Below are 15,034 nucleotides of genomic sequence, written 5' to 3' on the forward strand. Positions count from 1 at the left end.
CAGGCTGGTTTCGAACTCCTGAGCTCAAACAATCCGCCCGCCTCGGCCTCCCAGAGAGCTAGGATTACAGGCGTGAGCCACCGCGCCCGGCCTCTCCTACTATACTCTTACAACATGCTTCTGACACCAGATGTGTGGTGGTTTTTCCCCACACATCAAGCAGCCAATTAGTTCTGCAGCAAATACCAGCTGGGTGTCCTTCTGACACTACCTGGAGATAGCATCAGATCCTGCAGGTTGGGAACTTAGTCCCACAAGACTGCACCCCACTTCCAATGCCATTTTCAAGCTCCAGGTTGTTTTATGTGTGCTTCTCACCAACTGGCTAAAAATCGGGGTTTCCATGATCCCCTCCTCGGGTTTGATTAATTTGCTAAAGTGGTTCACAGAACTAAGGAAAACACGTTTACCAATTTATTATAAAGGATTTTTTAAGGACACAAATGAAGAGAAACATAGGGTGAGGTCTACAAGGGCCCCAACCACAGGAGCTTCCTGTGGTAGAGTTGGGCTGCACCACTCTCCCAGCATGTGGATGTGTTCACCTTCCTAGAAGACCCCTGAACTCAAGTCTTTTTGGATTTTTATCGAGGATTCATTGATAAATCATTGGCCACTGGTGATCAACTCAACTCAGAATGATTTCAGGAATCAAGGACAAACAACCAAATATTTTAATAAAAGATTGCTCTAGTCATTTAGGAAATTAGAAGGGTTATAGGATCTGTGAGCCAGAAACCCTAGAAGAAAACCAAAAAATATGTATCATAGTAATCACAGTTACCTTTTAAATCAGAAATGAGGCTGGGTGCCATGGCTTGCGCCTGTAATCCTAGCACTCTGGGAGGCTGAGGCAGGAGGATCACTTGAGGTCAGGAGTTCGAGACCAGCCCGAGCAAGAGCAAGACTCCATCTCTACTAAAAAATAGAAAAAATTAGCTGGGCACAGTGGTGTGCACTATAGTCCCAGCTATTCTGGAGGCTGTGGAGAAGAATTGCTTGAACCCAGGAGTTGGAAGTTGCAGTGAGCTATGTTGTGCCACTGCACTCTAGCCAGGGCAACAGAGCAAGACTCTGTCTCAAAAAAAAAAAAAAGAAAGAAAGAAATGAGTACTATAGCTCTTTTGGTTTTTAGGTGTTAAAGCTCTCAGATCCAACTTACAGAATAAATATGCATATTATTTGGCCTGCTATGTTGTTTCCAAAAATGTGAACTAAGTCATAAAATAATTTACTGTGATTGCATTTGAACCCATACACAGAAAGTGGTCACAGAATATCAAGCTGGTTTCTAAAATTTATGAATCAGAAACTTGGAGACATACATAGTGCTAGATACCTGAAACATGAAGTGTCTTACTGCAAAATCAGTACCTTTTAAGGTTTTGAGAAAAAAAGGGCTTTTCCTTTTTGCATCTAAAAAATTTTGGTCATATATATGCAAACAAAATCAAAAGCATTTTTTAATGAAAATCTTGAAAGCTGTGAAATATTATAAGCAGTTTATAATGAGAAGGGTTGGTACTTTTGTATTGTTGGGGAACCAGTGACATTATTCATGCTCCTGCTGTGAGAGCAGAGCTTGCTTACATCATGCTGGCCAGGGCCTGCTAGACTGTCAGATGGAGGAGGTCCGGTGGATGATTTCTGGGCAAGTCCAGGAAGGCCCACATGGTTATTTGGTCATGTCTGATCTACTGTTTTTTTGTTTTGGGTTGACTGGGTTTTCTCCCCAACCTTTAATTACAAACACAAAAATTGGCTACCACAAATCAGTGAACAACTTTTTAAAATTGTACTTGATCAGGTGTGTTGTTTATAAACATGCTAATGAGTAGTTCTGCTTCCTGACATGGTCAATTCACCATTAACACAGAAATGATTTTTCTAGTTTCCTTTGTCATTCATTATTTACTCTTCTATTTATAATAGATTTTGTATTATATTTTCAACTAGGAAAAAAGATCAGTAGTTAAAAACATGAAGTTCAAAACATAAGTTTGAAACCAGGGAAAACACATTAATATGAGGGAAGTTCATAGTAACCTGTAATCATCAGCAGGTGTGGGTGTCCCTGGGACACCCTAAGGTGTCTCTGACAGCAAAGTAGGTGATATCTTTACCCTACCCACAGCCAGTGACTTGAGAAGCCACAATCTAACAAAACACAGGATATGCAGATATACTTAATTAAAACAGAAATGTTGTTATTGTGGAAATGCAAATGAGCATAAATTGATACATCTTATGGGAGAAAATCCTAAACATTAACTACCTGAAATTGTACTCGTGTAGCATCCTTTAGAAACCAACCATGCAAATTTTGAAGGAAAATTTCCAGAATTTTTTACAATTAATTAGAAGTCTTGGCTAGAAATAGTATAGTGAAAAGCAGAATAAAGTGAGCAAGGTCAAAGTCAATATCTAAAACTCCTTGGACCATAGAGCCCACATACTGCAGGATTGAACAGAACCTTGTTCTGTAGATTTGGCCAAATTTGCTGAAGATCAAAACAAGGCAACTAGGATGAAAAACAAATCCCCTCCTCAAATTACAAATTTAAATGTTGCCCAATGACATATATGGACAATCACCTAAAAGCCTGTTATTGACCCAGTGCTTTATCATCTAGTTTGTTCTAAAACAGGAATACAAATTATCTGAGCGCACTACTAGACTCTGAAATATTTGTGTATCTGCGAGGAGATACTAATTTTGTAAAATTCTTGATGGTTAAAAACCCGAAGAAATTTTCAACAATGTATGTGTTTTCTTTTTCTTTTTGCAGTATGGTATTGATTGTGGGGGACTGGCAGATAGGCCAGGGCCAGGCAGTTTTAGGAGCAGTGTGCTGATCAAGCCTAGTGCACACCCTGACTATATCATTAGCCACTACATCACTTCCTAGGATTCCTTACCTTAAAGTTTGCCTCTAGATTCTCTTATTGTATTCAATGGAGAGGTAAAGCTGGTAACATTTTGGAGGGAGTATAAAATTAACTACAAAAACAAAAAAACTCATCTTTTCAGACATTTATAAAGACATGGAAAGTGACTTTGCTCTATGTGACTAGATTTATCTAGGGAAGGTGATAAAGACTTCAAACTCAGTTTAAAACAGTTTTTTCCCTCATGAAGTATAAAAATACACCCTTTACCACCACTCCTCCCTTCCCCCTAGTCTCCAAAAGATGACAGTTTTTTGCAGTTTCTAGCACAAATCGCTTGTTTACTCATGGCCCCACTCATTGATTCATCCTCGGAGGCAGCCTGCCAGTTCATTGGGTGCTTTAGAGCAGTGACAGATGGAAACAAGGAAGGGGGGGCAGCCTGAGGCTCCTTACCCTTGCTCCCCACCTCTTTTCCCAGCCGTACATGTGTTTCTCAGACACACCACTTGATCCTTCAAATCATAACAAAGGAGAGGCTTCCAAAGTTGACCTAATTAATGGATAATTTTCTAAGAATGAACACTGTCAAGACAAAACCCTGCATATCTTTACTGCAAATGACAAATTTGCTATAGTGAAAATGAAGCTTGAGACTTGGGCATAAAGAATTGATTATAAGGAGTTGTGTGGCTGTGTGAGAATTAGTTCATTTACATGAATTAAAATAAAGAACACCATAATCAACATCCCATTAGATTAACTGTCCTCTGATTAATAAAAGACAGTTAAGTCAATCAGAGAGACTGATTTTACCACGTGGCACAAGCCTCATGACGTCCCACCAAGAAGATATACATACTGAAATTTCCACCAACAGAAGTCTAAAAATATTCCACAGGTCACCTCTTGGAAAGCCTCACTTCGTAGCAGTTACTCTAGCTAACAGAGCAGTAAAATTTTTGCTTTTGGCATCTACATGAGAGTCTGTGTTCTTAAAATATGAAACAAAAGAAGAAAAGTTGTTTAGAACACTGAACCTAATATGCAGCATCAGAAAATTCGGCTTAGTTTCCAGAAATGGATAAATCTGATTCATCTTTTGTATTAATGTATTAGATAGAAACATTTTTTCCTCCTTGATGAGAATGAATTTTAAAACATTATTTTCATATTAAAACCAAAACATCTGCCATGTAGCAGCACAAAATAAGGGTGGCCTTTTAAAGTGAATATGAGAAACCTACCTAACGGGTACAGTGAATGCTATTTGGGTGATGGGCACACTTACAGCCCTGATTCAAGCATTATGAAAGCTATCCATGTAACAAAAACATTTTTACATGTAAATTTAAAATTTCCATATTTGGAAATGTAAAAAATTTTTTTAAACAAAAATGAAGCGAATATGAGATTTTAGGCAGTGGCTCTACAATCTAAAACATTTGGAAAGCTTCAAACTATTCACTGTACTCTGCCATAGAAGAACTTTGTATGGAAAAATTTTTGAGAAATATGGTTTAAATCTGGGATAAGATGAAGTTGCTTCATTTAAGACACTGATAGTACAAGAGAAATTAAAAGAATTAAAACACAGTCATTTCGTATTATGTCACTGTTATCCTGTGTATAAATCACTCCCACCTCGTCCATGAATCCCTCAGGCTCACCTGGGCTCAGAGCAGGCTGTTGCTAGTTCTGAATTACTTCCATATCTGTATGTATCCACAGCCTTGATATAACTGGCTAGGCCACAGTAGGCATTTGTTGACAAGGTCCATGGTCAAAGAATTCCTTACTGCAAAACAGTGGCTTGGCTCCCAAGGGGATCCAAAGACTGGTATTTTGCATTCTCGCACAATTTACTCACTTGCTTGTGACATCATTCATTGATTTCTCACCAAAAGCACTGTCTATCCACACTTCACTGGGAGATGGGAACTGGTAAGGAAGATTATGGGGTTAATTGCATAGCTAAAAAGGCTCTCCCCACCCTGCCACTTTCTCTAGCCAGCTGTGTGTGTTTGTGTGTGTGTGTGTTTCATCTCCCACCACCTATATCACATTTTCCCAGTTGCCAGGCCCTAGTATGCAGGGCCCCACACTCTTCCCCCATAAATCATTAAGCAAAGCCAGTGACTCTCTCCCCTCAAGGGCCCCTGACTGAATCAGAGTCTAGTGGGGCTCCACTCGAGTCAGCTGGTTGTTGTGGACTGCCTAAAGGGCACTACGGTGAAGAGTTGCCTCAGCTGAACATGTCCTTCCTTTCCCCCCACAGACATAACCAGTGCGGTGCAATCCAAGCGAAGAAAATCCAAGTAAACAAGCTGGACGGCGACTTGATACTTGTAAATGTGTGTGAATTTTACAAAGAGCAATTTTGAGCTGTGACTTTTTAAAATCCATTTCTGTACAGTCATTTTAATAATGTGGCCCTTTTCCTAGTCCCTGCAACCTGTTTCATAAAGTACAATGGGGAAAGCAGGGTTGTTGAGCCCTTCGGTGTTGCAAGATGAAGTTCAAGATTTCTAAAATGTTGTCATGTATTGAGAGGAGCTATTGCCATTATAAATGTTACTAGTTTTTACATTTCCTAAGCAGCCTAGAGTACAGGGTGAGCATTTTTAGATCTTCTAATGATGTATTGTGCTGTGGAAGTACTGTGTGTGAATAGCAGTGGTAGGGGCAAAAGCAATCTTCTCATTTGGAAATGTTGTAAATAATTTTATTATATAGTGTTTTGGATGTATTTGTTGTAGAAATGGACCAGTGAATAAAGAGAATCTAAGGGTTTGTATAATGTGAAATACTGAATGTGTTAAATAAATGTCATTGTCATAGAACATAAAGGTATGTTATTGGTAAGGGATTATTGGGTAAGCAAGCTCTTTCTTGGACCATAAATGGTAGACCCAGCCTTTTTTTTTTTTTTTTAATTTCAGCATATTATGGGGGTACAGATGTTTAGGTTACCTATGTTGCCCTTGGACCCAGCCTTCTTTATAAATTAAACTCCCATCTTGTCCTCTACACCTGAGATGCCCACCTAGCAAGTTGAAGGAAATGCACATACTTGCTCACTCAACTCCTGGGCTTTGAAGAAACTAGCCTGTTCAGCATTGTAATAGGTACTTTGACATACGTTGGTCAAATTTCATTTGGTTGCAAATAACAGAACCAACTGAAAGAAGATCAAAAGCCACCCAGGATTTTCTAGGGCAGGAAGCTATTGGCAACTCAGATGGTATTTTTTCATGAACGTGCCCAGGTTTTTCCCTTTCCTGGCTCAATTCTTACTTCAAAATGTGTATAGTACCCAAAGCTGACTGCTTCTGCCCCTACCCCACCCCCAACCTTCAGGAGACTCCAATACTTGGGGTCCTGTCCTTGTCTCACCCTGGGTCTAGCCTTCTACTATCTCTCCTAGGTATCCCTTTCCCTCCTTGCTCTTGCCGTAACCCAACACCTGAGACCAAAAGGATGAGTTGGTGATTCTCTAACATGCTCTTATTCTCATCTCTATTTCAACTGTCTTCATGTATATATCTTGCATTATAATGATGATCTAAAAGTAACTGAGTCAGACCCCTCGTTGTCTGGCTCTATACCCAGCAAGCTTATCTATCCTCTTCCTCTCCCACATGACACACACCCCAGAGCCAAAGACAGCTTAATAATAATACACTGTGCCACTACTGTGCTTGAGAAAGTGCTTCTCATACTTTAGCTCAACTCAGGCAGAAAGCATAATGTGCTTTAAATAAATTTTTATTTTTCTTTATATTAATTTTTTTCTCCCATAGAGGAATAGCATTACAGTCTAACAATCAGAATCCTGTTACACACATACACAGGCATGCTACATAACCAGGTTGAGGTGGTTATTTTCTTGAGTCTGTTGACGTAGCACAACATGGTCAGCCAAAGTCTCCCTATTTCACCCACTCTCAACACAAAACACCCGACAGGGATGCACTCAACTTGTTGGTTCCATTTGGAATTAGGTGGCAGGGCAAGAGGAAAAGTATTAGAAGTGGGCTATGGTGTGTCTGCATTCAGTCCCCTCATGTAAGCCACACAGATCTAGGGAGGCATCCAAGAGCTCTGGTGGGGTCCCTGTTGCACCTAAGACATGTGGGTCAGAGCAAGTTGACCAGAGGGTTCCAGGCAGGGGACTGGGGAGCAGGCATACTCTAAAACAGCACCAAACTGCATTCATACACACGTAATGCCCTGCTGGGGCTAGACTGGCAAAGGCTGGAAAGTGACACCCAACTTGAAGGAACCACTCAGACTTACTAGGTAATAACTGGAAGTCACTCTTTGATGTAACTGAGACTCACTCTAGAAATGGGTCCCTCTGACATACTTAGTTTTGGCAAAGTGCTGGTAATATTGACATTAATACAAACTGGTACAAACTCTCCAGGGTCTCTGAAAACATCAGTTAAGACAGACTCTCTAATCCCCTCCTGTCTAAGGTTGCATAGGACTTTGTGAATTCTGGTTCCCTCATGTATTCAAGTTCTGTAGTTAAAAAAAAAAAATCCTGAAGCATGCTCAAGGTGAAAGGCACATACACAAGTCAATACAGGTCTGATGCTTCAGGAGTCAGACTAGCAGGAGACTGGGTAGTGTTGGTTCTTAGAAATCTATACACAATTAAAATATTGCCACATTCAAATGCTACAGAATCTATAGGAAAGTACAAAAAAATAAGAGCCTTGCAACCAGCCAGGTGAGAGGTTTGGAGGGTTCTAGAACTACAGGAGCCTCCAGAAATACAGGTAAGGGCAGGGCCTTTTGATATTTGAGCCAAATGCCCTATAACTTAAACTCTTTCCTCACCAGAAGGATCATGGGCACTGGCTAGGACTAAGCCTAGGCCCCAGCTGGCAGTGAGGAGTAGGTAAGAAGAGCTGGAGGGAATTTCAGCTCTTGGAAGTGCCAAAGACCCTAGCTAGGCTGGCTGTGAAGTGCCCAATGGGTAGCTAGAAGAATAAAAGTGACTAGGTTGTAACAAAAATTGTAACAAGAATTTGGGGAGCAGAACAAGGTTGTCAACTACTAGGGCCCTAGTAGACTGGGATGGGGACTTTGATCTGTTTTTAGTATCAATTTAGCTTATTCCCTGGGATAGGAGAACCCAACAGGTCTTCCTCCAACCTCATCCCAGCATCCATGGGGATACCCCATCCCTTCCCCACATATCCCACATGATGATGCCTGGAGCTATAGAGTCAGGGAGGGCAGATGTCTTTGCCCTCATGGGAATGCAGAGTTTTCTCCAAGCCCCAGCTTGGCTGTGAGGCCCAGAAACCTAGAATTGAGGTGAGGGGGAAGACCTATGTTAGTATGTAACAGGAAACCTTAAAAGTTTCAAGGAGGAGAGCACACACTGGATAAGGACAGCTAGAAAGAGAAAATAGGAAGCAACTTGGGGCATCCCAAGAGGCTGTTGCTGGTGTCTGAGCCCAAAAATTCAATCCCACCAGGAGAAGGGAAAAGCTGACTGCCCCGTCCCCTCATCTTACCCAGGGATTCAGGTTCCCTCCTCTACATACTTAATGGAGGAGAAGGGGAAGGGGACCATAGGGCATCCACTTCTCCCTCACAGCCTAGCAAGAAAGAGCCCTTTGGGAGAAAATGAGAAGAGGCCCCCTGAAGGCCCTGAACCTAGATGGGGACAATTTGGGGATTGTGGGGCTCCTGGCCTCCTACTCAGGAGTGTTTATTAGCCATATTGAGCAGGGTGAAATACAAGGCCAGAGGCAAGATGAAGGCTGAGCTGTCAGTCTTGGGATGGCTTCACCCCACAGTGTCCTCTCTAGCATCATTCTTCTGCATTCTTACCTGGGGTGTGTGCCCTTTCTGCCTAGAAGCCCTCTGGCCTGCATCTCTCCTAAGCTAGTTCTAGCACCTTGGACATGTGAACAGATAGCCAGGATGGCAGGGTTGCCTAGCTTCTACTCTGGGGTGGCATGTCAAGGGTAGAGTGGCAAGGTGCTAACTAAGCCCTTAAGACTCAGGGGTCTGCAGAAGGGTGGATTTCAGGAAGAGATTTGGGAAGTGGATTATAGGAAAGGGAAGTGGGGGGTAGACTCCAGGCTTCAGCCTGAGAGCAGGGCTTGGCTTCTCTAAACAAGCACAATGCAGGCTCCCATGGGGCCCTGCTCCCTACAGCTTCTCAAACTGTCTGTCCTGTCTACATCTCTAGTAGGCTGCCTCTTTCCCTCAATTCCCTCCGCCTTCTCCCTCTAACTCACATCTCACTGTCCTCTTCTACATACTTTACCTTTCCAGGCCTAAGCAGCTCCAAGGAGCCCAGCCCCCAGGGCAGAGGGAAGAGGAAACTAAAAGCAAAACCCTGAGCCTGAGCCCTTACTGGAAGGCAAGGACTGCGGCCCAGGCCTCACAGGTTGTACCTGGTCAGAGCTGGGCTCAGGGTTCCCTCCATTTGGGAGGGGATTACTGGGAATGAATAATAAGGGAACAGGAGTGAGTGTAATGCCAAACATGGGGTCGGGTGAATCATGTAAGGTGACAGTTGAAGGTGGAATGAGCCAGATCAGGGACTAGAAGAGGCTCTCAGAAATAGGAGCGGGCCAGAGTAGAGGACTAGAAGGTGAAGGGGACAGACAGGAATGGGGGCCAGAGAAAAAAGGATGGAGGGTCAGGAGTGGGGGGGAGGTGGAGGATTAGATGATGGGCATGGGGACCAGAAGGAGCGAGGGTGAAGGGGACTGGAGGGGGTCCAGAGGCAGATTAGAGTATCAGAGTTGGGGTAATAGGGGGAGTCCGGAAGGAAGGGCTATCACCCAACCTCGCACACTTTAAGAAGGGGGGAGGTTGTGGTGTCCAGCCCAAGGCAGGCGCGGCCGCCCCTCGAGCAGCACACTGGCTACTGCGGAGGGTCCAGACGCGGATCCGGAGCCGGCGAGGCGTTCGTGGCGCGGCCGACGGACGCTCAGTAGTTGAACTGGCGCTGGCACGGCTGGTAGACAAAGCTGCCCTGGTGCTTGGGCCGGCGTGGACGGCTCTCGCGGGCTCGGTTCTGCCGTTGCACTACCTTAGCGCTCAGCGCATGGCGCTCGGCCCGCTGCCGGGCCCGCTGCAACCGCCGCACCTGGGCCGCCTTGTCCAGCAGCACGGCCCGCGCCGGCAGAGGAGCAGCGGCGTGGCGCAAGGCCCGGGGCTCGCGGCGGGCGGGCGCCAGCTCTCTGCAGGGACAGAGCGGGCTCGGTCAGGGCCAGACAAGCCGGCCAGGGGCAGGGGGTGCTGGCATCTCCCCAACTCCCCCGGGGTCGTCCGCTCCCTCGCCTTAGCGCAGTGCTCTAGGCGGGACGCCCTTCCTGTGGGTGCCAACCCTCACCCCAAGCCAACCCGGAGATGCCTCCTCGTTTCTACCCCCTGAGACAAGTAAACTGACCCCAGCCCCTAACTCCGCCCTTGCCTTCTGTACAAACCAGCACACGCCCACTCCCTTGGCGCTCTGGCCTCGTCCCTCAAGCCCTAAACACTCCCCAAGCCTCTCTGCCACATGGCTCCCAAGCTCCGCCCCGGCCCGGCCGGGAAGCCCCGCCCCTTCGCGCTCAAGCCCGCCCCCAGCCTCGCCCCACGGCCCGCAGGCCCCGCCCTTTGCCTCAAAGACACTGCTCTTGAAGCCGCAGCCCCCTTTAAGTGCCGGGCGGGCTCCGGGCTTCACTCCCCCAGCGCCCTGGCCTGCCAGATTGGTCTCACTCGGCCTCCAGGTTCCGCCCCCGGCCCGCTCACCCGTCGCTAAGGTCGCCGTCAGGCAGGGCAGCATCCGGGTGCGGGGACGGGGACCCAGGCTCCAGCACTATGGTGCTGCCGGTGACGTAAACGGACATGCTGGGGTGCTCGATGAGGAGGTCCTCCAGGGGGCTGCTCTGGAGGCGCGTGGGCCCGAGTCCAGGCCCCTCTGCAGTAAAACAGGCGGGAGGGGTAACAAACCAGCTCTCGTCCATCAAGGAGGGCGCGGGCGGAGGGCGGCCCGCAGGGGCTGGGGCGGCCCCGGGGCTGGGTGGAGCCGCGTAGCTGTCTACGGGGCGCGGGAGGGGGGAGCCATGCAGAGGAGGGGGAGCAGCGGGGAGGGACACACACACACCGGACACAGGGGGGCGGGGAGAGAAAGGGCATCGTTAGTCAGACCCGCAGTCCCGCCCGCAGCGCCCACGGGGCACCCACGGACCAGGAGTCTCGACTTGCTGCCCTAGGGAGCCTAAGGTGTGGCCCCTGACGCTGCGCTGCCAGAGGGCGGCCCAGCTTTCATGGGAAAGGGCCCTGTTCCTACCTCCAGTATCAACTGCCTCAGCCCCACGTTGCCCAGGAGGCTTGGGAGAACTCCACAAGCCCCTAGCTGCTCCCTTCCCTCCGCTGCTCCGCCATTTGCCCTTAGGATGATTCCACAGGCCCAGGACTCAGAATCCTGGCCCCCGACTCAGGCCTCACCGGGCAGGTCAATGATGAGCCAGCCGTCCACTTCATCCTCCTCCGAGACGAAGGCGCGGGGGCAGTCTGGGTCTTCGGGGGGCGGAGGGGTGCCGAAGAAGAGGCTGGTGAAGCGCTGGAACATGGTGGGGGGTGAAGCGGCCTCACGGGGGCGCCTTATGGCAGTGCAAAAGCCTAGGAATCATAGGAAGGAGTCAGAGCCACCACTGCCTGAAGTCCACCTCCACCCTTAGCCAGACCAGAGGACAGAGGATATCACCCCTAGTACCCTGAGCAGTGACAAGAGTTCAACAGGGATGTGTGGGGAAGCTTTGGTGTGTGTGCTTTCTGCATTCAAATCCAGGCTTTCCTATCTTCTGTTTAACTTGAGGACATTATTTAACTTATCTGTGCCTTAGTTTTCTCATCTGTCAAAAGACAATGATAACAGTACCCCCTCCTCTGGGCCCTTATAAGAATTAAAGGAGCTCATAATAGTATCATCTTTCAGGCTGTAGTAAAAATTAAATGAGCTAAACACTTAAAAAGTGCTTAGAATAGTGCCTGGGCACATGGTAAACACTCAACAAATTAATAAACTACTTATTACAGGGTACTTTAGGGACATGGAATGAGTGATATATATGACCAGGCTCTGTCACGGAAGGTCTCCAGAGAATTGGACATCCAAGCTGGACCTTGAAGTGTAAATAGGATTTCTCCAGACAGGGAACAAATTGCCTATATTGTGGCCTTTTATTATCATAATAATAACATAGCTAACATTCATGTGCCAGGCACTATACTAAGCGGCTTTACCTACATGACCTCATGTAATCCTCGCAACCACCATAGGAAGTGGATATAATCCTCTTTGACAGGTGAAGAAACTGAGGCTCAGAGAAGTGAAGTGTCTTGCCTAAAGTCTCATAGCTGGTAAGAGACAGAAGTGGGATTTGAACCCATGCAGTCAGATTCCAGAGGCAGCACTCAGAATCACTATACTCCATCGCCTTTGCTGGGTGTCTGGTAGGCATTTTTAACTTGGTGACCAAGGGCCATGGTCCATATGTATTTTTCTGGGATGAAAGACCTTGGTTTTCACCATGATTTCCTAAACAGCAGTCCTTGACTCCAGAGATTAAGAACCACTACTGGAGCCTGTGTGGTTTGAAAAGCACTGGCTAGCAGAAATCCCACAGGACTGCTACAATCTCACCATGTGATTGGGCAAGGCTCAGTTGTGTCTATCAGATGAGGCTGAAGATCCTATGCAGGCAGGCCCTCCCCGCTCTGGCCTCCTTTTCCCAGGCTTCTGCTCAAGGGCAGCATTCCAGGCTGGGAGGAAGAAGATCAGGTTCCCTGACCCCAGGCAGACAGCAGGTCAGTGGGAGGTGATAATGAGGGAGGGAGCTGTCAGATCCCAGGAGCCCTTAAGGATGAGCAAGCAGTAAGAGTTGGACCTGGACCCAAGCAAGCCCTCATCTAGACCTTCCCCTGGATGAAGGTGAAGGCAAAGGCCCCCTACTCCAGGAATGGAGACACCAATTCGTGACTTTACCTCTGCCCCTCTCCCCACCCTAGCCTACCTCAGGTCTAGACCTTGGCTGAGAACTGCTGGCCAGGCCCTCAGGCTGTACCTAAAGACTTACCCTCCACACCTGTCCCCTAAAGATGATCAATAGATTTGCTATTATGCCACTTGTCACCATTCTCCAGGGGTGCTTCCATACCTCCTGGGAATGTCGATATTTCCACTCCCTGAAAGCATTTCTACTCTTACTGCTAACCCACCTGGGATACTTCCATACTTGTTGCTACGTCTCCCGTTCCCTGGAAATGTTTTCACACTTGCCACAGAATCACCTAACCTCCATACTCTGGGAATATTTCCACATTTTCAGACTCACAGTGGGGTCAAGAAGGAAGCCCACTGGGTGCTGGCTCGCTGGGTGCTGGCTTCCCTGGTGGGAAGCCAGGGATTATGAAGGTTGGGCCTCCAACTAGTGTCTGCCCAGCACAATCCACAATGCCTGCCAGACACCCAGCAAAGGCAATCCTAACACATCTGTAGCCACAGGGAATGAGTGACTCAGTTATCAAAAATCCAGAAAGGTTGGCCCCTCCTGAAGGAAGGGAACACTGGGACCTTGATGAGGCACACCCTCTTTCCAAGAACCTTCTATTTCATTAAGAAGATGAAAGGGATATTTAAAGCTGTTTCAGGGACCATCATATTCACCAAGCCCATTTTATAATCTGATAATCAGAGAGAGGACATAAGTCTATCCAAAGATACATGGCTAGATAGTGGCAGGACAGGCCTCGGCCCAGATCACTGAGCATCCAGTCCAGAGTGCACATAGTCAGGAAAGCCTTAGCAAATAATTCCCAAGAATATAATGATGCAGGGGGTACAGGGAGGTCAAACAGAAGCCTTAATCTAGTTACTGCTCCTCTGCCCAGCTCCAAAAGGGTCTGGGGCTCCTGGCACCAAGATTCACCATGCATTTACCAGAGCACCCACTCTATACCAGAGCCTGCACTGGGCCTCCTCAAATTACAGACAGATTTAGGTAAGAGGCTCCCAGGGAGAAGCTCCCCGCCTGAGGTCACACAGCAAGGCAGTGATGGCCAGGAGTGACAGCAGCACCAGCCAGCCAATGCCTGCCCCCTCTCCTGACCACTGAGGGAGCCTCCCAGATTTCCTTTCCCAGCCTTGCCAGCTTCCTGGTTCTCACATTCCCACATCTGCTCCAGGGCGAATATTCCCTTTAATAACTACAGCAGCTGTGCCCAGAATAGCATTTAAGCCCTAAGCCACCCCTACTCCCAGCTCTTGCTTGAGCAAAACCTGGGCTGGGATGGGGCTCCTGGTCCAGCCTCTAGGCCCATTCACTTGGAAAGTTAGAAGCTCTTCTTCTCCTACCCCTTCTCCCACACTCTCTGTGAACAGAGAGGGGGCAGCAGAACCCTTGCAATCACCAGCACTAGGCCAGGTGCCGGCCCTCCTAGCTGACAACCCCTGGGAGTTGGGGAGGTGATGAAGGGCCAATAGAGGGAACCCTCGTCCCACCCTCCACCCCAACATCAGCCCTGAAGACACCCTGAGGTGGCCAGTGACTCACCTTTCTGTGGTCAAAACAGCTGGGAGGCAGTGATTTTATTGGACTCTGGGGTCTCCAAGGCACACAGTGAGGGCAGAGTGGGTCCGGGCCTTGAAAGAGGACCGGATCTCCAGAGATCCCCTGGAAAAGGGTCCAGGAATGAGGAGCCCTAGGAGCCCTATTAAATCGTGATGACACTGACTCCTCCCCAGTGCAAGGAGGACACGTATCTTGCTACTTGCATTGAGCTCCCACTATGAATAAGACCATGGTAACGCATCTGTACTCACTCAGTGAGCCGGACTCTAGTTGGCTGTGTGACCTCTAGTAAGCTACTTCTCCTCTCTAGGCCTCAGTTTCCCCGTCCATGAAATGGGGTCTAAGCCCCTCATTTTGATGCTGGGAGTGACGTCAGCTAAAGCGCTGCACACAAATCAGGGATTAGGAGGATATTATTAAATTAGTCCCTGGAGGGGCGGAGCCTGGAGACGGAGGGAGGGGATTCCACCACCATCTGGTGCCGCCCCAGCGACCTGGAGTCCGAGGACGCCCTGAACTCGACGACCCCCTCAACCTAGACCCAGCAG

At 47.6% G+C, this 15,034-nt stretch overlaps 2 protein-coding genes across 5 annotated transcripts in view; one reads left to right on the forward strand and one right to left on the reverse strand.

Annotated features, from left to right (window-relative positions):
• Positions 1-5,732, forward strand: part of NCOA6 (nuclear receptor coactivator 6) — a 58,912-nt gene extending 53,180 nt beyond the window's left edge. For all 3 annotated transcript variants that reach the window (XM_012637677.1, XM_012637678.1, XM_012637679.1), the window contains one exon: positions 5,168-5,732. In XM_012637677.1, coding sequence (XP_012493131.1) covers positions 5,168-5,211 — 44 coding nt within the window. In that variant the 3' untranslated portion in view covers positions 5,212-5,732. The remainder of the gene's footprint in view (positions 1-5,167) is intronic.
• A 907-nt stretch (positions 5,733-6,639) lies between these two features.
• TP53INP2 (tumor protein p53 inducible nuclear protein 2) lies at positions 6,640-14,796 on the reverse strand. Of its 2 annotated transcripts, none has more exons than XM_012637681.1 (4): positions 14,469-14,796; positions 11,362-11,535; positions 10,663-10,831; positions 6,640-10,109 (listed from the first exon to the last, which is right to left on the reverse strand). In XM_012637681.1, the coding sequence occupies exons 2-4, from the start codon at positions 11,483-11,485 to the stop codon at positions 9,857-9,859; spliced, it is 546 nt and encodes a 181-aa protein (XP_012493135.1). In that variant the 5' UTR covers positions 11,486-11,535; positions 14,469-14,796; the 3' UTR covers positions 6,640-9,856. The 2 variants fall into 2 exon arrangements, with proteins under 2 accessions (XP_012493135.1, XP_012493136.1); XM_012637682.1 differs by having other exon boundaries at positions 10,663-10,951.
• Between the last annotated feature and the right edge of the window lie 238 nt (positions 14,797-15,034).

The sequence above is a fragment of the Propithecus coquereli genome, unplaced genomic scaffold, assembly GCF_000956105.1.
Source record: "Propithecus coquereli isolate 6110/MARCELLA unplaced genomic scaffold, Pcoq_1.0 Scaffold122, whole genome shotgun sequence".
Classification (NCBI taxonomy): Eukaryota; Metazoa; Chordata; class Mammalia; order Primates; family Indriidae; genus Propithecus; species Propithecus coquereli.

Coding starts and splice junctions, on each gene's coding strand:
- TP53INP2 (XM_012637682.1), bottom strand. CDS start 11,485: ATGTTCCAGCGCTTCACCAGCCTCTTCTTCGGCACCCCTCCGCCCCCC. Junction 10,952..11,361: donor GCTCATCATTGACCTGCCCG/GTGAGGCCTGAG, acceptor CGCGCCCCGTAG/ACAGCTACGCGGCTCCACCC. Junction 10,110..10,662: donor GACGGCGACCTTAGCGACGG/GTGAGCGGGCCG, acceptor CTGTCCCTGCAG/AGAGCTGGCGCCCGCCCGCC.